A 24,080-nucleotide genomic window follows, 5' to 3' on the forward strand; every position below is an offset into this window, starting at 1 on the left:
GAAGCCTCACCTGTACAATAGAGGATTTCTCCTGCCACTGCACTGGAACAATGAGCATTCTGGAGAAAGATCTGCAATGTCACATTTCCTATCTCTCAGCCAGGGGCTGGGGCTGGGGCTGGGGCCAGGAGCAGAACTGGCAGAATATACTGAGCAGGCAAGAAGAGAAGGCCAGGATTCTCAGTGTTTATATTATTACTACTTCTCACAGCATCAAGCTTCGGACAAGGGCTATATCTACAATGTTCTGCCTAGGCACTTTGAACAGCTCCAGAACACAGGCTAGCCTATCAGTTAAAGAAACTCCAAGTGCCGCAGAAACATAGCATGACATGGGCAAGCCCCAAGCCCCCCCTCAAGCTTGATGCTGGGATAGAGCCTGGTGACTGTCCTCAGACCTTCTGAGGCCATTGGAGTGCCTCAAGTGTGAGGGATTTCAAACACCTTCTCTCTGTGTGAGTGCATCTGTGGACTTCTGCACACCTCTATTCCCTCCTGAGGAGAGCTGGGCACATAGATGCTAACACCTTGACTCATGCGCTCCTGAATTTCTATATCACCAGGACTCGGTGCATCGTGGTTTTGAGAGGCTGCTGCAAAATGACAAATCTAAAATACTGCCTAAGCTACCAAGGCCAGAAGTACCAAGGTAAAATGTTGATGGAAATGATAACATCAAGGGGGCATTAGCAAGGAAAAGGAGAAGAATAATGACCCAACAAGAGAAACAGCAGGAAACGTGTGTTTTTTCAGGACAGTGTTATGAACTACATTGATTCTGAGCGGAGGCCATTCCTGTTCTTCCTCGTTGAGAAACAGCTTTAAGAACGGAGGCTTAAAATCAAACCTTTTCTCATACCAGCAAGAGAACAGCTGTTACCAGCCCAAGGGAGAAGGCATGTGTCCAAATGAGAAAATAAGGCCCATGGGGGATGCTCCTTAGGAAGCATCTTGCCACTTGCTCACTATTAATACAACATGCCCTGCTGGCATGCAGCTATGGCGTATACAGAAAGATGCCCAGACTTAGAGTTATAAGTTCCAGTTCCAAAAAAAAAAAACTCTAGTTCTCTCTTGTCTGCTCTGCATGCAATTCCTGGAAAAGTAAGTCCATGCAGCTCCAGTCCTACGAACGCTAGTTTGGAAATGTATGAAATGAAGATAAGCATAGGAATGTGTTGTGGGTGTGTCAATACCTTGGTTATAGAGTACAGTACAGGGTCCTTCTTGAGTGCAGAGCCATTCTTCTGACACAGAGCTTTCCAAACTGTGTGTCATAACATTGCAGTGTGTTGTGTGAATGCTCCTCCCGGGGCTGGAAAGGGGTTAGTTTAACCTCTGGTTTGCTAGTAAAACTAACAATTACTGTGTTGCGAAATGATGCATGTGTAAAAAGTGTGTCACCAACATGAAAAGTTCAGAAAGCTCAATTCTAACACTTTCTCTTTACTGATACTGTAGCATAGGCAATATTATGTACCCTCAGAGAGCATAACAGTTAGTTAGCTATTTATAGTTTCCTTTTTGTAACAAGACCGCTGTCCCTAATGCCACCTCCCTTTTCTCAGGACTTTGAACAGAAACAATTGTAGCCATGCCCCAAAGAAAGGATTGAATGTTTTAATTCTCTCCCTCTGTTCAGCAAAGGAACCAATACAAGATAACCTGCATCCCTGTTCTTCAACTAGGGAATGGAGATTAGCGGCGCTCTGCATCTTTACAGAAACGTGTAGCAATAAAATAGAATAAAAAGGCTGTTCACTGAAAGTACCTAGTAGCATGCAAGGCATTCAGGGCACCCCAGTCCTTTGCATTGGGAGCCACCGATAAGGATGTGAGAGAAACCAGTAAAAGTCAATACAAGATAATAAAAAGGATTCACACTATATACCCCCAACATTTCACAGATGAAAATAGGGACACTTGTGTACATCTCGCATCAAGGGCTCCCTGCTTGAGTGCCTGCGCTCCACTGTCACACATATCCACTATTGCTGAAGGCTCTTTTCTCCCTGCTGTATGTTGCACTCATTTACTCTTTAACAGCCTGCCCCATATTAGCGTCTGAAGCAGCTGTGATAGTAAACAGAGTGCAATAGTTCGCTTTAAAAAAACAAAAACAAAACAAAAAACAAAAACTCCAGTAACTTGATGGAATATTTAATCTTACAATGGATCTCTGGCTGTCCTTGCTATAGAAGGCCCACTGCAACTCAAATGCATTCAGCAATATTTATTGTTTAAATAGGTAGCTAGGGGTTTTTTTCGGGGGGGGGGGGGGAGAAGGATGGAAAGAAACTGCAGTCTGCTGCATATATAGTGTTTTTTTCAAAAATATTTAAAACACACAACTCTAAATGGTGTACAAAAGTATGTCAAAGGATCAATGTCTTAGAGAATAACAGTCTAGAAAATTGTGGCATTTTCCACCAGTCATAGCTGGCATTTCTCTCCTGGCACACTGCATGGATAAGAGAGGTTGGCATGGTCCAGAGCACTGAAGGAATGGAAGGAAGATCAAAGATAGCTTAAGGGAGAAGAGCTCGGGTTCTGTATGAGAAGGAAATATAGAGAAAAGACTTTTAGGAGGCAGTAACTGTCTCTCTTCTCTCCTTCTTCTCAACCTTTTGAGACCTACTAGAGGGATGTGGATGGTGTTGTGGTCTAAACCACAGAGCCTAGGGCTTGCTGATCAGAAGGTCAGTGGTTCAAATCCCCACAACGGGGTGAGCTCCCGTTGCTCGGTCCCAGCTCCTGAGCTCCTGCCAACCTAGCAGTTCGAAAGCATGTGAAAAGTGCAAGTAGATAAATAGGTACTGCTCTGGTGGGAAGGTAAATGGCGTTTCCATGCGCTGCTCTGGTTTGCCAGAAGCGGCTTAGTCATGCTGGCCACATAACCCGGAAGCTGTACGCCCGCTCCCTCGGCCAGTAAAGCAAGATGAGCGCCGCAACCTGAGTCGTCCGCAACTGGACCTAACGGTCAGGGGTCCCTTTACCTTTAAGGTGATACTGCTTAAGACTCTATCATTGTAGCAGGAGGTTCTCAGTGGTGGCCCCAGCAATAGAAACCCCATTACAAAGTCATTCCCCATAGCTCATTCTGAGCCCAAGTTTTTACATAACATTGTAAATATTTCTTACTATGAACTCAGTGGTGTTTAATGACTGAAGATTGTTATTTGCAGTTTTTTATTCCCCCTTTCTAGATGCTGCAAAATGTTCTGGTGTCGCTGATTTTTATATAGATATAATTTTATTGTTCAACAGTGAGAGCTGTTTGGCAGTGGAATTTGCTACCAAGGATTGTGGTGGAGTATCCTTCTTTGGAGGTCTTTAAGCGGAGGCTTGACAGACATCTGTCAGGGATGCTTTGATGGTGTTTCCTGCTTGGCAGGGGGTTGGACTGGATGGCCCTTGTGGTCTCTTCCAACTCTATGATTCTATGATTCAATTCTTTGTGATTTTTGTTGCAAGTCAACCTGATTTTTCATTTTTAAATGAGCTGGATATAAATGTTTATAGCAACCACAAAAGCCATTGATTCTCCAGGTGCGACTGGTGATGATAACGGTGAAATGCTTGCTTATTGATATGCATGGCCTGAAGAGAAGAGCAAACCCTTTCCCCTGGACTGGTGGTGAAATGAGTCTGCCCAGCAATGACTCGGGGAGTGCAGTTAGAGGACGGATTTTGTAGCCATCATCCAAATGTTGCTTTCCGGTACCAGAGGAAATTTTCTTTCACTGCTGCTTATCTGTAATTCTGCAGAATCAGCACCATCTCCTGCTAATCAGGGCAGGCAGCTCGTAGGACACACTCAGAGGAGCAAAGGGACCATAGGATGTGCTAGCAGCAGAGAGCAGCTGCAGCAGCAGCAACTGCAGTAAGAGGATTTTAAAATCATTTAGGCTTTTTTTTCTTTTTAAGTTGGAATGAGGAGTATTTAGAGTGGGTTGGAGAAGAAGGAAGATTAAGGGAATCAATGGTGGAGTTAAAGAGAAAGATCCTAGAGAATCCCTGTTCATTCCCCCTTGCCCTTTTATTTTGGGTTTGGCCCATAGGTCTGCTACAATGGAGAGGAGCCACATGCATTGCAGTTAACCCCATATTTACTTTGCTGGTGATAGGCTTGGGCTCAATGAATCCATTGGTGCCAAAAGAACCTCACCAGGACTTGCTGAAACAGAAGGACAAAAGGAGCACAAAGCCCATAAAATGTGAGAAAGTGGGAGAGTAGGCTCAAAGGCAGAATGATCTCTATTTACCTGCCACTACTTACCTGCAGCTGCCCCCACTTATAGACAAAAAAATAAAATAAATTGGGGGAAATGGAGGCTAAGTCTGGGAAAGATGCTTTCAGCTTGATCACCTTCCAGAATGCATCAGGAGCAGGTGCACAAGCTCTCAGGGCAAAGGTGGGAAGTCAGGGACGCAAAGATATTGAAATTACCTTCACTCTTCCAAACAAACCTTGAGCAACTGCTTGGCCTCTTGTTTGGCCCCAGTTTTCAAAGACAAGCGGATTCCCTTACTTTCCTTTTGCTGTATCTTATAGGGGTCAGGTGCTATTTCCTTGTAAATTTCCTAAGTTCCCAATAATTTTGAGGAAGAATAAGGAAGGAAAAGCCACACACACACACACACACACAGAGAGAGAGAGAGAGAGAGAGAGAGAGAGAGAGAGAGAGAGAGAGATATTGGAAGTGGTGCAGAAGATGAATTAACCAGGCATAGCAGAGATGATGAAGGAGTGGAGTCTTTAAGCTCTTCTTTATACTGGGGGTTCTGAATGCCTGAGATAACAGAGATGAAATATGATTTGCTAATGTTTGCATGATGGCACAATGCCCCATGGGTCGCAAACAACAGGCAAAAAAACATCTATGGCTTTGGGGGGGGGGGAGAGTAAGTCACATACAGAGGCCTTTGCATTGTTCACTAAGGTCAGCGCTTCTTGCTGTTACCAGCCCAGGAGGAAGGTTATGTTCCTGCCAATGGCAGATAACAACAGCCAGCGTGGTGTCACCCCACAAAGATGGCTTTTGTTCATTCCCACAGCAAGTGTCCCCCCAACCCTGCAGCAGTAGCCTGTGACACTTTGATTAGACTCTGCTGCACACGGACAGAGGGGTCTCAAAATCATTCAAATTATTCCTGTGCCAGGTATATACTAACTTCATAGCAGTGAGACTGCTTTGAGCAGAAGATTTGCACAATCATGCAAAAGCCTTATGATAATCTAGCCTGCCTTGTGTATGTCAAGATATTAATTAAGACTCTTGAATCAATTATATGACTAATGATTAGATTACAATTTGATAGAAATGTTCAGTCCTGATTTATCTATCTATCTTCTTTTCTAGGTAGGCTGGTGCAATTGTTAATCAATTTGACTGTTTACAAGTTTATGTCATATTTCTAGTACCAATCTATTAAGATTCAAATTCCATACCTTGAATCTACCCTTCCTGTTTAAAAAGCCATGCAAAGTCCTTATTAGCTCTTGGAGAAATTGAGGAGGAGGAACGTGTGCTGCTACATGCTGAAATATTTGTGGAACTCCCAGAAATATGGAATTGTAAATTCTATTTAAACTTTACACAAATCTCAGAATCATACAGGCTTTTGTTTCTTGTACTGTAAGGTTTTATAATTGTTATTTTGACCGGCAGCTTTTTCCTTCTGGATAAGTGCCGCGTTTGCATTGCCCTGAAGATCCAAAGTCTATATAGCAGTGATTATAATCCACAGAAATGGAAGTTTGTAGCTGACTAATATGGAACATAGGGACGCAGGTGGTGCTGTGGGTTAAACCACAGAGCCTAGGGCTTGCCGATCAGAAGGTCGACGGTTCGAATCCCCGTGACGGGGTGAGTTCCTGTTGCTTGGTCCCAGTTCCTGCCCACCTAGCAGTTCAAAAGCACGTCAAAGTACAAGTAGATAAATAGGTACTGCTCCAGCGGGAAGGTAAACGGCATTTCCGTGCACTGCTCTGGTTCACCAGAAGCGGCTTTGTCATGCTGGCCACATGACCCGGAAGCTATACGCCGGCTTCCTCAGCCAGTAAAGCGAGATGAGCGCCTCAACCCCAGAGTTGTCCACGACTGGACCTAACAGTCATGGGTCCCTTTACCCTTTACCTTTAATATGGAACATACTTTGGGTCGCTACATCAAAGAAAACACCAGGCTAGGGCAGACTGGCATCTAAGCCACTCAGCGTGGTGGCAAGTGGATAACGAGAGAATACAGATACATTTAAAATCTATTTGCTATGCTGTTCCAAAGATTTTACCAGACAGGTGCCCATTACAAATGCCAAATTGTAAAGCTGAAAATCCTTCTTTGATGCTGATGTTGTCAAGAGGGGCTAGGCTCCGAGGCACCCAAATCAAGGGACAGGTCAAGGTGGAGCATGCTAACCTCAGTGCTGTGGGGGCTCATCTGTCTGTCCTGGAACAATAACTTTAGCTGCTCACTTCATGTCTGCTTGCATGAGTCAGCCATTGCCTGCTAGTCTTGCTGTTTTGAAATGCAGAAAAGCATAGAGGCTGCCCTCTGGCTCCCTGTGCTTGTGCTCCAGTGATGTTAATAATATCTTGATGGGAGTGGAGACGCTCCTATGGGAATCAGGCTCAGAGCTAGCAATTTGGAGTTGTCAGTGAGGCGACCTTGAAGCCCAGAGATATTGTCTGCCTTCCAAGGAGAAAACGGGCATCTGAGGGCATTTCTCTTGTAAACTGAAACAATAAAACCCACTTGGTTGTGGGCTTTGGTTTAAGGAAATGGAAGCTGGAGTGATGAAAACATAACCCAAGTGGAAGGAATTGTGCTCTAGTCTTGCTACAGCCAGAAGGGGCCCAAGGCCACCTTTGCTCCTAATATATCCTAGTAAGTCAGCTATAGTTGCCATGGTATGCACACTGCTACATACAGCGGAGAGGGAGAGGGAGGGAGAAACTATGGTGTCTATCGTAACACTGGGTTAGTTAAGAACATATGAAAAGCCCTGGCATTATCTTGATTATGTTCCCCAGCAACTGGCATTCAGAAGCATATTAACTCTGAACCCAAAGCTGCACCCATCATGACTAGCAGCCATCAACAGCCTTATCCTCCATGGGTTTGTCAAATCCTCTTTTAAGATTCCAACCTTACCAAACTCCGAGACCAGAGGGAGGAAGCGGTGCAAGAAGATTGGAAGAAATTCAGAGACTATATGAAAAAATGTGAAAAGATAGAGATTTGAACTGGAAATCAGTTGAACTAATGGCAACAGCATAGATTATGTTTAGAAAAAGTAGGATATAATTGCTAGAATTGCTAAGGTGTATAGGAATGATATAAGTTGTTAAAGTTAGAGATAAGATGATAGATAAATAAGGTATAGATTAATTGTGAACGATGATTTAAAGTTGTTATAAAGTTACTAAAGTAAATTTGTAATGAACGCAGCATAGAAGATGGGAGGAAGTCCAATAAGTAAGAATTAAATAAGTATAAGGATGCTTAGGATTTATTTGTTGTATTTTTGGTGTTTTAGTTCTTTGTTGTTCAGTTAAGTGTAGTTTTTATTTTTTGGATTTGTAGTGTTTGTATTTTATATTTTGTATTTTTGTATTTTGTCTTTTCTTTTTGTTATTCCTGAAATATAATAATTAAAAAAATAAAATAAGATTCCAACCTTACCACCTACCATCCAAGTAGATGGTAATCATTGCATATTATGGTATCATAGTCCATAGTTTAACTATGCACCGTGTGAAGTACTACTTTATTTTGTCTTTCCTGAATTAATGACCCTTAAGTTTCATAAGTTGACCCTGGGTTCTTCCCATGTATGTTCTCCACACAATGCCCAATTTTAGAAACTGGGGAGAATATTCTGGCATGAACCAAAGATTTTACAAAAGATTTTACCAAAGAGTGGGCTGGGTTAGCTGCATGGGCCAGAGGTTTCTCATTCTCAACATAGCTTTTGGAAATAGTGCCCCTGACCATTAGGTCCAGTAGTGTCCAACTCTGGGGTTGCGGCGCTCATCTCGCTTTACTGGCCGAGGGAGCCAGCGTACAGCTTCCGGGTCATGTGGCCAGCATGACTAAGCCACTTCTGGCGAACCAGAGCAGCACACAGAGATGCCTTTTACCTTCCTGCCAGAGCAGTACCTATTTATCTACTTGCACTTTGATGTGCTTTTGAACTGCTAGGTTGGCAGGAGCTGGGACCGAGCAATGAGAGCTCACCCCATCACAGGGATTCAAACCACCGATCTTCTGATCGGCAAGCCCTGGGGCTCTGTGGTTTAGATCACAGCGCCACCAGCGCCCCTCTCGCTAACCAAAGTTAGCAAGAGTTAAATAAATTAAACCTACTCAGTTTTGAATAGTGACATAGAATCTCTTACATTAAGGTTATAACAAATCTGAACGATACCTGAATAGGAAAAAAAGTGAATTTCACACCTACTCTTCACAGGCATCTTATCCCATCTCTGACTGAATGAGAAGAATCAGGTATTTTAAGTATTCCTCATTGTGAGGCATGGATCTATTTTTAAAAGCTGCTTCCCCTACAGATACCATTAAAGATTGCAGAGGAAGAGGTGATGGGTGGGATGCAATTCCTATAAAGAGCCAGCTAATTTTTCAAAGCCTAAAATCTGGAAGCCAGTTTGCTTTAGCAGCACTTGTTATGGACATTTTGTATATTTCAATAATTCATACTAACAGTAAAATTACCCAACACGGGAAAATAACTTGTGAAGCAGAGCAATTTGTGCCTTTGGCATGCCAGCAAAACACTGAATAAATCCAGGTTTATGAAACAAAATGCAGAGAAGTCAAACACATGGGTAGCAAACCTTGCCTACCACAAAGTGCTGTTATTGCTGGACACGTTAAAGTTGCAGGATTATGTTGATAAAGTGTGCAGTGGTATAAGAGTCACCATGCCCATGACATTGGTGCAACCACCTTCCACTCAGTGCTTATAAGGGCAATGGAATAACTATTTTGAATGCTGGGAAAACGCAGGACAGAAGCACATTTTTTTCAGGAAAGGCCCTTGGATCCTGTGCATGAATGACCAACCACTCTATATTTCTCATACGAAATGAACCTCTTCCCTTCCCTAAATAGGTTTTAGCTTCTGATCTACTTGTTAAGGCAGCCTATATAGCAGGAATGGGGAATTTCTGGCTTGTGGGCCTAATTAGGTCCACCAGTCTTCTGCATTTGGACTGCCATTCCATTTTTAGTCAAGACACACCTTCCTGTCCTCCACCTGACATCATACATGGCATCAGGTGAGGGGAAGGTAAAGTCATGGATGGGCCAAAGAGGGGTTTTGCAAGGCAATTCAAAATCCTGACTATCTGCTGATTGTTGGGGCTTCAAAGCACAGTGCAGGGTTCTACGAATACCCAGAATCATGAGTATGTTCACATGTTCTTTGTGGTCCCTTCCAGGTTCCATTCCTGCCTCACTTCCCTGTTTTCCACACATGTACACTCCATATTTCCCCATTCACTACAGGCCCTAATGTCCTTGCCTTCTTCTTTCCTCCTTCCTTAACAGAAACTTCCATTGTGCCACAAGAGGTCTCAGTGGGCTGCATATTGCCATTCAGTGTGTGTTTCACCCCTTTGTCTTTTCACAAATGATGCTCTGGTTGACTCTCAGGTCTCGAACTCACTCAGGTGTAAAGTTATAACAACAGACTTTAGCAGTGCTCAGAGTGCTTGCCCCTTGATCCTTTAAAGAAGTAAAAGGAATGTCAAGTTACCTCTATAAAAAATAATGTATCCCACTGGAGCAAGCAGAATGGCAAGCTGTGGAACGTGCCCTTTGCTGTGGGAGAACTATTGTTTTGGCAAGGGGGTGGGATTCAGATTTTCAATGTTGTTGTTGTTGTTGTTTTTAGTGAACTTCACTGTGGGGAGCTTTTTGCTCCCCACAACCACCATCCCATTCTTCTAAATAAGTTTATCAAAATATGGTTTCCTTTTCTTAAGAGACAGCAAAAGGAAAAACATTATATCCTTTCACTGTCAGCAGGTTTGGATGTTGATTCTGGAGACGAAGGTGCTCATTTATATTAGGAGAGGAAGCTGAAAAAGAAGGTGGAAAGGGACCCCAAGCTTTATCAAGCCCCTAACCTCCTTAAGGCTCTCTCATCGCTTGTCCCGCCAGATTACCCCTACATATTCTGCGTAACACTGTGCTATAAGCAGAGAAGAATGAAGATGGCATCTAGTGGGGAAACTCTGATGCCCCCCCCCCCAAAGCAGAGAACTGCTCTCCTGTAGCATCTATCAGCTGGAATATGAAACCAGACAGAAGAACCATTCTTTAAGAAACTTATTTGCCCTAACGCTATCTCTGAAAGGAAGGGAGTTTTCCCTCTCTTTTGTCTTCATGTTACAATTTAAATGCATTTCCGAGCAGAATGCCAGGATTTCTTGCTGAGCTTTAGCGCCGCCATAATTACAAAGTCAAATGCAATCATTAAAACAGCAACATTTGCTTGTCACCATCTTAAGATTGCTCTTCACCTCCTCCTGAACAAACTCCAACTGAAATGAGTTGCATCAAATATTATTAAAATGTGAACGCCATTGTATTCTCATATGCGAGAACCCAACCCCCCCCACCACCACCACAACTGGACTGAGCAAACCCTTGCCTGTAGGGCCACCTCTTAGCACATCATGCCTCTTGCGCTATTAAGATGGCACGTTCGTAACAGAGCTCTCCACAGCAACTCAAAAACAAAGCTTTTAACTGTTAGTTGCACCTCCATATCCTGCTGTCTGCCTCGTCTTATTACCTGCACATGCAGATAGAGGCGATACTAAAAGTGAGCTCAAAATGACTGAATTCACTTTCATTTTGGCTGGCCGGCACAGGGGGACTAACAAGCAAATAGCAGGGCACCTGCAAATACAGAGCTTTCTGGAAAACCAAGGAGCTGGAAAGGAGAAGGAGTGATGGAGCTGAGGAAGAAAAAGGAAGTGGAAAATAGAGAGAACGAAGACATAATGGCTTTATGAAGTATTCTGAGAATGAGAAGCAGAGGGGAAAAGATGTATTTAAGGACCTCGTTGTATTCAAGAATTTATTTTAATTTGGTCACTTAATATTTATATTGACCTACAATGAATTTCAAAAGGCATGAGCACAATGATAGCGCCACACCCATCTCTAAAGTGCCTGAAATGTAATACGAGCCTTGCTGCAGCTGGAATGTGAAGGCCTTTCTTTTATCAGACATATGTATTTATAGAAGCGCTTACACCAGTCATGCTTATTTTATGTTGGACACACAAACAAACAAACACCCATTGCATCTGGGTTTCAAAAAAGTTCACTTGCAAGAAGGGGTTTGACAGCACATGTAACACTGAAGTGTGTGTGTGTGTGTGTGTGTGTGTGTGTGTGTGTTCAGTCCTTGATATAATTACAGACCACAAAAAAGAGGTTTACCTTGATGTTGTCTTGCCAACGATGGGCTTTCTGAAATTTCTCAGCCGCATCAGCCAGTCTCTGAAAATGGAAAAGAGAGAGGGTAAGTCCACAGAGAGGTAATGCGAACTGCAATAATGAAAGAGCAGTTATTTTAACGCTGTTCTAGCACATAAGGAACCAGCTACATCATTCCTGGGGCTTACAAGGTAGCAAAGCATTTTCAGCACCCTTACTAAAGCAGTTCTTGTTATGAAAAGAGATTAATTAAAGGTTTATGGGTTCCCATGACCATCTTCTGTATGCAAATCTGATCTTGTTTAATTAAAGGAGCTAACCTGTGAGAAGCCTTGTGCTTCAAAGTCTTTTATGAGGTGAATTTACTTTCCTTCATAAGGGAGGTTGGCTTCCATCGGGGTTTGTGGGCAAAAACGGGCTGCAATCTGTGATGATGTTGAAGTTAGGGCAAAATCTATCCTCTGTCCCTAATGCTAGAGCTGCTCATGGGGTCCCGGATTTGCCTTCACCTCAGTAATTGCCTGCAATGGAAGCAACTTCATTTCTCCCACATTTAAGTTAATTTAGTTAGTTAGTTAATTGAATTCATGCATCGCTTCCCACCACCAAGAAGGCCTGAGTAACTCACAAAATATAAAATGCGGGCGGGGAGGGGGATACAATCTATAGCATAATTCAAGGTGCCTGTAGTTTAGGAATGACCCTAATTTGCTCCTGTCTCAAATGTGTTCTTGCCTATAGAAGTCAATGCAAACCATTTCATTCCCGGGGAGAAACAGGAGTATTAGTCAAGTCAGGTTCCTGCAAATAGTATACTTCAAGTGGTTCACAACAGATACATTAACAATAGCAATCCTATCCAGGCATTTATTCACACACAGGGGGCTGGGTTCAAGTAGCCCATTCTGTTACTGGAAGGCAGCACAATGACTCCTATTGGCACTGCAAAGCTTTCCTCTCATTCTCCCCCCTGATTTCCCTTTGGGGGGGGGCAGGGGAAGCCCCAGAACTGTGCATGGGAGCCAGGTTCTGCTTGCATGCTTCTCACAGGCATCGGTGAGAATGAGATGCTGGATTAGATAGGTCTGGTCAAGCAAGCTCTTTTTAATGCTCTCATGAGATTGCTCCATTAGGGGAGCAGAAACACCTATGCTCAGCTGCCAGACACTGACTCCTGGTGAAAGTGAAATCAAAACCACTAGAATGCTTATATTATGCAAATCCACTTAAAAAAAACACATAAATGCAATAGGCTGATCTATAATAACAATTGTGAAGTTATTTACTAGAAACTACTTCTCAAAATTAGATACATCTTCTCATAACTTCAAAATCAACATCATGACATAACATATTAAAATTTCTTCATCTTCTCTTGTATTTTTCTATCTGACGTATTCCTTGGAAGAGTACCATGAAATAGTCTTGTAAGTGTCTAATGAGGATGATAAGGTTGGTAGACATAAGAAACTGGCACTGGTAGATGCTGGCACAGGTAGACAAAGACAAGGATTCCTGGATATTCCCCTGTTTCGCCCCAACTAAGAATCTATCATGAATAAGATCCATGTAGCTGTTATATACAGCAGCGAACCACGCACAGCTGATGAAGCCCATTGGGACGAAACATCCTCATTAGACACTTACCAGACTATTTCATGGTACTCTTCTAAGGAATAGGCCAGACAGAAAAATACAAGAGGAGATGAAGAAATTAGAAATGAATGTACTTCGGGACCGACAAAATAGGAATCACATTTTGTAACATACTGGACTTGGTGGTTAACTGAATAAGCTGGTGAAAGTGGGCATGTGAAGGTATGAGTGGGGCTAGCCAGCAAGGTATCAAACCATACACACATATTGTTTTCATGAGTGAAAAAGGAACGCAGAATAGGGCTAATATTATTCCCAGGACTGTACTGCAAATGTGCACCATCTAGAGGAGGAGAAGCTAAACCATACCAGATGTTATTTGTTTCCAAGAGGTACATTATTGAACTGATACCTGTTGATCTAATTCTGACGTGCACATTTGTCTCCAAAGTGACCTACTGTATTCCAGGCTAAATAGGGAGCAGGAGGCTGCCAGGCTGCCAACTTGAGGTTGGTGGCAGCAGCGAAACAACATGAGGCTCACTGACCAGTTTCAAGCAATGTTCAGAGGGAAGGCCTATACCTTCTTAGTTTATATTGAAGCATGGTGGAGTACACCCACACGTACCATGACTGTGTTCACATGTAACACTACAATACAGCTGTATGCAAATGGACTGTTGAAAATCTCTACACTATTTTCGGAGAAAATGGGTGGTGGTGGTGAAGAACCATTTAACCAATTTTAACCAGGGGGGTGGCGAAATTTCCCAACAAGTTTCTTGGGATTGGGCCCATCATTAGCATTGGCAGTAGCAATTTCTCTCCCCCCCCCAAGGGTTTTGTGTTTTTTTGGCTGCTTCTGTAAATGGCAGAAGCGGTAACTGTATTGGCCACTGTTTTGCATTCCCTACTATGCCTTTAAGCCTAATGCTATTCTAGGACACTCTGCTGCATTTCAGGGAGCAAGGAATGGCAGTAAGTGGAGAACATTTTGCCAAGTGGAATTCTTCTTCCGGTAGGGTTTTAAAAAAGAAAGCATTTTTGGGGAGCGGGGAGAAGTATTCAGAGAAATTTCACAGCTTAGGTTATCTTAGCATAGACTACTTGACCAGCAGCTAGTTCTGCTTTCACACTATCTTGTCTTGTTATGTTCTATGAACCATGGGCCAGGATTCAATATTTTAAAAAGCAACAAGCCAACTTCAAACCGCAGGCAATGTTTAATCACAATTTGTTTTATACCAATACCTCTGGGTCATAAGGCATGACAGTGCTGGTGAAGTCCTTCTCCCAGCTGCCTGGAAGGAAGACAGTAAAGTGTGGTGTGTGTGTGTGTGTGTGTGTGTGTGTGTGTGTGCCCAAGGCATTGCTCAGGTTCATTCCACCTAGTGCACATCATGTTAAACCATGGTTTGGTATTGCAAACTGAGCTTCTGTCTCTTGCAGAGGTGGAATAACATTTTTGCCAGCCTGTAGGCTCAGAGTGATTTTTGCAGAATTTACAGTGCAATCAATTGCTGAGCAGATTTCATTGCTTAGCAGGAAGTTATAGGACACCCATGTAGCTAGAACCAAGCCAACATGCTGAGTTATTGGTGAAAATAAAAGTCTTTGTCTACAGAGGATCACTCATTCTAATTTGGTGGTTACAGGATTTACCAGAGTGGTGATTTTTGTCTGAGGCCTATTTACTTTTCCTTCACTTTGACAGATTATTTTTACACTGCCAATTCAATCTCCGAGGAAAGCCAGTGTATGTATGCATAGCATCCAACCAGTCGCAATGCGCCAGGCATTCCTGTGAAGCTGTGAAGGGGCTGAGGAATCAGGTAAGATATCTGAACAAGCTCTTCCTTTAATTACAGGCTGCAGCAAGAACCTCCAGGCTGAGATAGCATTTAAAGACAGCCTGACAAGATCTAATCAAGCGGGATGTTAAATGCAGATGCAAGAGCCATCTTCTTTGCTTAAAATGTATGAGATTTAAAAAGGGGGCGAAAGGGAGGGAGGGAAGGAAAGAAAAACCCAAAGTGATTTTGTAGAGTTTGCCGTTGAAGTGATTGCAGAAGCATGCCTCATTACTTAGCAGGAAGCCATGGGGCAGGATTTCAGCACTGTCAAGAGCAGTGCATCCTCTGTCCGCCAAGCCTCATCATCCCAGCCCCTTTGGCCACCAGGAGCTTAAAAGGGCAGGAGGCTCAAAAGTTCTTCAAGGAGGTTAGGGACAATAAATGGTTCTCCTCCCAGGGATGCTGCACTCATCTCCTATGGCTTTATTTATTTAATGCCTATTTCCAAAATATACAGGAGTCAGCTGAAAATTAGGGATGAAAACAGATCCATCGCAATCAGGTAAGAAAACACAAACAAAACCTGGGGTTGCTTCAAAAGCAGCTAATGCCATGGCAAAGATGTTTTTTGACTCTTCAAACAGAAAATTCAAACACCCAAGGCCTGGGGAAGATGTTTTGTGCCTGACAGCAGCTATTCCAGTGAAGGCCCATGGGGAAAAAAATTATCAGCACTTACTCTTAAAAACTCTTGTTGAAAGGTTTCTGGGGTGTGAGATAGGCCTTCCAAGAAAGATGTGGATTGTTTCCAGGACAGCACAATTCTGTTTTACACCCTTCCAGCTTTTCGACTCTCCCCAGCCCTTTGCAAAGCTCTTGAGAGCTACATGAGAAGTGCTTTCATCTGCTCAATTGTTGCCATGATATTCCCTACCCCTCCCACAGCTGCAAACATTTGGTTCTTTAGTATGTGTTCCAAAGAGGGGGTGGGGACACGGTATATTATTGGTGGAAGTGCATCTGAAGGGAGAAGTACAAAGCTTGGAGATACTCCTTTATCCAATGCCACCAGTGGAGGCTCAGGTGGCCTTAGTGGTATGAACTGCTTGTTTCCAGTACTGGGATAGTTTGGTTTCAGTAACCCATGGTACCATAACTTGATGATTGGACTATTCCAGTATACTCCGTATGGGGCTACCCTTGAAGACAATCTGGAAGCTGCAGTGGGTGCAGAATGTGGCTGCCCAGCTGTTAAGGGGGCAGTGAAATGTGACCCATTCTAAAAGCACGGTGCTGTCTGCCTGTGCGCTACTGGGCTCAATTCAAGGTGTTACTGCAAGTGTACAAAGCCCAAGTCCTAACATCCTGAGCTTTTTGGCACATAGTACAAGATTCACTGTGGTACAAGGGATTTGTAGCATGGGCCTCTGCATTATTTTTTCCCTAGGGCAGCAAGGGAGAGTAAAACACTTAAAATGAGGCATAGGTAAGCTTTTCATTGAAAGAAGAGAAAGGGTGCCAGTATATTTTGCCTCAAACCACAGATTCTTACAAATGCAAGCAAGCAAGTCTTTTTTTAAAATGAAAATTTGGGGTTATGGTTTATTGTACAGAGGTTGGGGTGGGGTGGGTGGGGGATGTGTAATGTTAAGGGTTTTGTTTCTTGAGAGTGCAAGATGAGAGCACCAGGCCTGCCTATGTATGTCAGTTGTACTGCCCATAATTTTAAATCAGCTTATGTCTAAAGGAAGGTGTTGGTATATCTTTGTCCTTGAGCCTGCTTACAAGTACCAGGGGTGTACAGCTCTCAGCTGCTGCAGCAGCTATAATGCAGCCCAAGCGCCTACAGCAAGACACAGTAGGCATGAGTGGGGAGATCCTAAGTGGTGATAAGTTGCTGCACATCAGAGTATACCACCTGCAGCTCCATATAGGAGTTTTCTCCTAGCCATGGCACCACAGCTATTTCAGGAGGACAATCCTGGGAAACATTTCAAGAAAGGGGATTTAAAAAAACAACAACAACCAAAAACATAAGCATTTATAAATGGGGCAGGGATGGAATGATTTAAATTGGTGTCATCTAGAAAATGCCTTTTCCTTCTCTGCTGTCCAGCAAAACACACACTGCCTCTAGTTTGTTGTGCTAATGCTTTTTACAGTGCTGTGTGAAATGCATCAGAATCTTTCTTTGCCACCCAAATACAGACAATTTATTTTAATTCTCTCCAAGTACTGCCATTTTGTCGTCTGTTTCTCAGCTGAATGCAAATGTATATGGAAGCATTTCAGAGGCAGCCTATGGCAGATAGGAAAGTTTCCCACAATCCCGTGCCCAACAGCTCAACAAAATAAAAGCTGGGAAGTGGGGGATAAAGAAATTAAAGTGCAGAGAATTGATTTGTATAATGAAATTGCTGAGAAGTAGCAGTGGTTGGGGTTTTCTTTCTTTCTTATTTTTATTAAGCCGATAGGTGTGAATATACAGAGGCCAGAGACTTCCAGGGGGATCAATTTTGCACCAGCAAGTAAATTAAAAACAGAAAGCAAACTAAATGACAGCCCCCCTTCTGGCACTAGTCAGTCTTTGCTTCAGTTCGGAAAGGGGAATGCTGCCAGGTAAGGAGAATAATTGCAGCTGTGCTTATGGAGCCAGCCTTGACCTGGGAGGGTTCAGGTGTCAATCAGGAGGGCAAAACCATTTGTCACAAGGATGTAGACTAGGGAAGCAGTACATGAAAGCATTGTTTACTTTATTGCCCATTTTGAACAGCCCAAGGGTAGAAGGGAATGTGGATGGCTGCAGGGTTAGACCTTTATTTTCTCCAGCACTTATTATAATTCAGTATTAAAATTATACATGGGTACACACACATCATTCAGTTTCAATTTCTCCAATGTGCTGAATTCTTCACAACATAAAGAAGGGTTTAAGAGATGCAGTGGTAGCTGCTCTTTGCTTCTGGTGTCCCATCACCCACCCAACAATCCCTTATTTAAGCTCCATAGCAAGTTCTTAATTGCAGGGCCTGGTTTTTAGCACCAGCACTTATTTTTCACCACCACCACACAGGAACATGGCTTGATTATAGTTTCCTTAAATAGTACTAAAGAATAACAAGGACTGTATTTCATAGAATCATAGAATCAGAGTTGGAAGAGACCACAAGGGCCATCCAGTCCAACCCCCTGCCAAGCAGGAAACACCATCAAAGCATTCCTGACAGATGGCTGTCAAGCCTCCGCTTAAAGACCTCCAAAGAAGGAGACTCCACCACACTCCTTGGCAGCAAATTCCACTGTCGGACAGCTGTTACTGTCAGGAAGTTCTTCCTAATGTTTAGGTGGAATCTTCTTTCTTGTAGTTTGAATCCATTGCCCCGTGTCCGCTTCTCTGGAGCAGCAGAAAACAACCTTTCACCCTCCTCTATATGACATCCTTTGATATATTTGAACATGGCTATCATATCACCCCTTAACCTTCTCTTCTCCAGGCTAAACATACCCAGCTCCCTAAGCCGTTCCTCATAAGGCATCGTTTCCAGGCCTTTGACCATTTTGGTTGCCCTCCTCTGGACACGTTCCAGCTTGTCAGTATCCTTCTTGAACTGTGGTGCCCAGAACTGGACACAGTATTCCAGTATTGCAGGCTCTGACACAGTATTCCAGGTGAGGTCTGACCAGAGCGAAATACAGTGGTACTATTACTTCCCTTGATCTAGATGCTATACTCCTATTGATGCAGCCCAGAATTGCATTGGCTTTTTTAGCTGCTGCATCACACTGTTGACTCATGTCAAGTTTATGGTCTACCAAGACTCCTAGGTCCTTTTCACATGTACTGCTCTCAAGCCAGGTGTCACCCATCCTGTATTTGTGCCTTTCATTTTTTTTGCCCAAGTGTAGTACTTTACATTTATCCCTGTTAAAATTCATCTTCTTTGCTTTGATATTTCTCATGAATATCCTGTTCCCTGACCTTAGCAGGGATCTGCATGAAGTATAATCACAAGTGTGTTTCACTGCAAGCCTTACAAAAACTGGGAACATCTTGCTTACACACACACACAATCACTCACTCACTCACACATGCTATAGCATGAACACCTTGCACAGTGCTTTATCCAGAGCTCTATGGCTAATCCAGTCAATGAACAGGAAAATAGCTGTGAATCTACTAAGATAAACACCCTTTAAGGAACCTATTTAACACATTACTGCATCAGACCTCCCTGAAATCCATCAAGGCAACATTTATTGCAGGCTCTGAACACAGTAGGCACCCTGATTTCTAGCAATGACAAAAAAGCACACACAATTCTAACATAAACAAAATGTATTCGCTTATTCACCTTGATATCTCAGACTCCACACAACTTGTGACCTACAAATCCAAATATGCCATACTAACCTTATTGTGATCTGTCAAATACTGTTTCCCCAGTGCCAAGTGGAGGTTTACTGAGTATCTGACATACTGTTACACGTAGGTGGGGTTGTATTTGGCTTGGTGGATTAGCTGTGCAGATATGCTCTGGGTAATTCCCCTCTTTGGACAGGACAGCTTGCAGACTCACCAACCCTACCTCCTTTTACCCATGCAATCGAGACCACAGTGTACACCACAGCCAGCAAAGTGGTGCATTGTATTGTAGAAAGGTTCTTGCACTATAATAACATGAGACAATCCATTTCCTGATTCCCAACTGATCAGTCAGATCCTATGAGCAAAATTATCCATGGTGCCACCCAAAAGGAATATTTTGGAGATGTGTCTTACTGATAAATTTTATTTTATTATATTTATATTCTTTTTTTTATCCCATCATGTAATTCAAGGTGACATAATGTGGTTCCTAGAAGATCTTACATGCAGGCACTAATCAGACCCACACCTAAATAGAGTCAACAAGAGTGACTGCCTCTTGTGCCTTCAAGACTGCTTAATGGGGGTGGGAAATGGCAACCTGTCTCTATATTGTCAAATGATTACCCAACATGACTGGATCTCTCTCCAGAGATGTACCACCATCTTTTAATGGGATAGAGGTTCCTGGGACTAAGCAGCTTGCGAATAAAGTCTGTACATAGCAAAGTTCATTTTTACACTTTTCCCCACAGAGGAAAGCCATGGTTCCCTCCCATGAGGGAATTTCCCCCCCAGATATAATAACAGAGCCATGCAAGGCAAACAAAAAAAAGTAATCAGAACAGCCATGAATTAACAATTAACACTAGATACGAGGGTAGTGATAAAATTACTGTTGAATTAGTAATTGATAGTGTTAATAAGCAAAATAGTTTGCAGTCAGCTGAAAATTGAGATTTTTTTTTAGAATGTTTTGTTGTTTTTTTAAAAAAACACTTTTCTGTACTGAGTGCTTGTAAGTAATACTAGATATGTTGGGGTATCTTTTTTACTGCTTTACTTTTCAATTTTCTTGATTATGTTTTTACATTTTTATTGTTTGCTGATTTTACTATTGTAAGCCACTTTGAATTCTTTTTTTTCCTGAGCAATTACAAAATAAATAAATAATGCAGCAATAAATAGTAGTATGGGTGCCAGCTGAGTTCAGGACTCTTTGGGAACTGATCTGTACTGACACCAATTCAAGATATTAACAATCTTGTCATGCTCTGGCATGACCAAGAGACAAAAACAGGGCAGCATATGGCTTAATTCTTAATGGCTCCTCTGGAGTTATAGGTACCATAAAGTAAGTGAGCATAAGTCGCAAGACATTTAGGAGCGGGGCAAAACCACCTTCTCTCTCTCTCTAGACACTGGCTTAATCATAGGCAAGCAGTCACCTTAGCTCCCACACCAATCTCCATGAACATCATTCCTCCCACATAATTGGTTTCCTGGCATAATTCACCCCAAGCCATCCTTTCCATGCCTACATCATGCAATTATTCTCCTAGAGAAGCCCACTCCTCACTGTCAGCCTGATTAAAGCTGTGACAAATATCCCCTTCCCACGTTTGTGGGGCCATTCATCCCAGGTGGAGGGGAAGGGAATAATTAAATGACTACTGGGGGCAGTCACATTTCAAGAATTTCAATCTTCCCTAAAATGGTAGGTAGCCAATGGGGAACAATGGGTTCCTAAGGTAACCCTGGGAACAATGCTACTCTATGATGTAGTAGCATTTTCGCAGGATTCTTTGTCCAAGCAATGAAGCTGGAGCAGCCAAGAATCTGCCGAAAGTGGCAGCAAGACTTTTTATTGTTTTTTTTTTAAAAGAAGCCCAGGGTGCAGTGCGGTGCTAGGGAAAGAGGAAAAAAAATCATTGATCAAGTCACATTTAAATATAATTCTTCTAAGAATTGTTGGAAGGCTGTTTTTGCCATGCCACACCCCAGATTTATTAAATAATACTTCAGCCTAGCACTCTTGCGTGAGCTGAATAGTCAGGATAGCTCAATAGGCAAAAATAAGCTAAGGACTCTGTAACTCTCACATTCCCTACATATAAAGTGCACTTAATTCTTATCAACGATAAAGAAATGCATATTTCATTTTCAAATGTGAGTTAGAGTTTTTTTTTTGTTTAATGGTTTTATTTTACTATCTTCTTTTAGTATCTAAAGTATATTTTTCTTCCAGAGTTACTGTTAAGCTAGGAAAATATTAGCTAATATATTATCAACTGGCAGCAAATTTGGGGGCAATAAGTACTTATGCTTTCTGGGAAAATAATGTTGTCTACAGCAAGCGGTTTAATAGGAAAAAGGCATCTAACTATTGATTTGTGGCCCAAATGTATATGCATTACAGTTGTGCAAAGGCTTTAGTTGTTGTATTTCACAGTGTCTGTAGGTGTTTGTATTTTCTTATGGGTTTTTTGAGGCAGAGGAATCGCACGCTCTGTTGTGCAATTGTAGAGGGAGAAGATCAGGACTTCTGTTACAGTTTGTACTAAGCACAGATTCTCACCAACTACTGTTGGAATAGGAACAGGAACAGGAACAGGAATAATTTTATTGGCCAAGTATCAACCCCATACCACCAACTGACCTCCCTTCCGCACACAACTACAAATTCAACAGTTTAATGGCACAAGGAAAAAACCTATTCCTGTGCCTAGACGTTTTTGTGTATAGAGTCTGTAATGACGTCCGGATGGAAGTAAATCAAACAGGTAATGACCAGGATGTGAAGGGTCTGCGACAATTCTCTCTGCTCTCTTCCTGGCTCGAGCAGCATAAAGTGAAACAGGAGTACTAGTGGGGCCTGCAACAAAAAACGCTGCAGTGTATCATCACAACCTAAGAGTGGGCTGCTGTTCAGGGTTTTAGCCAGACATTACTTCTAAGCAGGTCATTCTACTCTCCAACCTGCCTCTTTTCTTTTCCATCTGATGCTCACGTTGTACAGCCACTGGGTTGTTGTTGTTTTTTGGGGTGGTAGTACTGGGAACTGCTCCCACCTTTGGATTTCTAGTTTTTCTGTGTATACTTCTGCGGTGACCAAAACATTTGGCCTTCACTATTATGTGGTTGTAGACCAGGATTTTAATGCATGCAGAGAGCCTCCTCAAGTATACAAGGTTCAATGTTTCAGAAGTTTGTCCACCAACCTATGGAGGAGACAAAGAAGGCAATGGAGATGGAGCTTAGTATGCTCATCCCTGCTCATGTGTTCAGAATCCACACCTTTTGCTGAAACTTGCAGGTGCTGTGTAAATTCAATCTATTCATTCTGAAATACACATAGCTAATTTTGTTCGCCTTGGGAAATGATCTATAATGAGCTGAAAAACAATAAGATAACTTTCCCAAAAAGACTGGAGTCCCTTTTCTTGGGAATAATTCAGACTGAAGTCCCTCAGTGTCAGCAAAATTCATTTATGTATGCAACAACGGTGGCCTGAGTTTTGTTAGCCCCCAAATGGAAAGTGAGGGAGGTCCCAGGCAAAGAGGACTGGCAACTTAAGACATTAGATTAAGCAGAGCTTGAGGTTTAACATATAGAATAAGAGAGCAAGAAGAACATATATTCAAAGAAGTGGAAAATATTTATTGGGTATATGGAAAAAAAATTGTACACAGCTGAAAACGCTGACAGCATTGATATAAATTCAACAGTGTAATTAATGTCTGAGGGATGTAAAAGTGGAGAACTGATTAAAATGTTATAGCAAAATATGCAGGAATGAAAGATAAATAAAATGAACCATGGAAAGAGGAGGAGGTAAGTCGTTGGATATCTAACAGTATGTAAAATGTTTATTTTAAGATGTAAAATTTAACAAAAACTATTATAAATAATAATTTGGTTCGCCTTGGTTAGCAGCCTCTTGTTCTAAATCTTACAGGTACTCCTGACAAGAACTAAAGCTACATGATTTCAGAAATTATTTAAGCATTCTTTTGATTAACTAGAGTAAACTCTAAAAATAAACAGATGCGCTTTCCCAGTCATTCCCTTGAGATATAGCTGAGAAGACACTTAGCATTTCCCATGGTGTGAAACAAATTAATTTGCAATGAAATTGTACCTGCTGCTTTAAAAGAACTTATACTTCAGAACTTTATATTTGCAGGGGGCTGAGCTGAACATCTGGCTGACAAGCTGCTTACATTTTGTCTGGCCACATTTTGTGACCAGTTGGTCTTTGAAGTGGTTAGGCACCTTTCTAGTGTGATACAAACCCCCCTCAGATATAGCACATTCAAAAATTTGTTGTTGTTCAGTCGTGTCCAACTCTTCGTGACCCCATGGACCAGAGCACGCCAGGCACCCCTATCCTCCACTGCCTCCTGCAGTTTGGCCAAACTCATGCCGCATTCAAAAATAGTGGTGCATAAACCATGGGATTTCCTCAGCAGACTGAATAAAGCAATGAATTGAGTTCTTATGTTGGGAAACAACCAGCCTGGGGACTTGAAATAGAGGTCACAGGTATTTGAACAGGAGCCTCCCACAGATTTGAGCTTCCATGTTCAAATGTTTGCAAGCATGATCGAGGAGGAGAGGGGGAGCTCCGATTGCCTCATTCCTGCAAGTGCTACCACCTGCCTCCTCTTCCCCACAGTACAGGATGTTCCTCCTTCACCTTGTCCCCAAGGATCTAGCACAGGCTTCCTCAAACTCTGCCCTCCAGATGTTTTGAGACTACAATTCCCATCATCCCTGACCACTGGTCCCGCTAGCAAGGGATCATGGGAGTTGTAGGCCAAAAACATCTGGAGGGCAGAGTT

At 42.5% G+C, this 24,080-nt stretch overlaps 1 protein-coding gene across 3 annotated transcripts in view; it reads right to left on the reverse strand.

The window, feature by feature from the left end:
- The window catches only part of CACNA2D2 (calcium voltage-gated channel auxiliary subunit alpha2delta 2), a 523,930-nt gene that overhangs the window by 219,876 nt on the left and 279,974 nt on the right, over positions 1-24,080 (reverse strand). For all 3 annotated transcript variants that reach the window (XM_033140620.1, XM_033140619.1, XM_033140617.1), the window contains exon 4: positions 11,484-11,543. In XM_033140620.1, the coding sequence (XP_032996511.1) occupies positions 11,484-11,543 (60 nt within the window). The remainder of the gene's footprint in view (positions 1-11,483; positions 11,544-24,080) is intronic.

The sequence above is a fragment of the Lacerta agilis genome, chromosome 2 (assembly GCF_009819535.1).
Source record: "Lacerta agilis isolate rLacAgi1 chromosome 2, rLacAgi1.pri, whole genome shotgun sequence".
Classification (NCBI taxonomy): Eukaryota; Metazoa; Chordata; class Lepidosauria; order Squamata; family Lacertidae; genus Lacerta; species Lacerta agilis.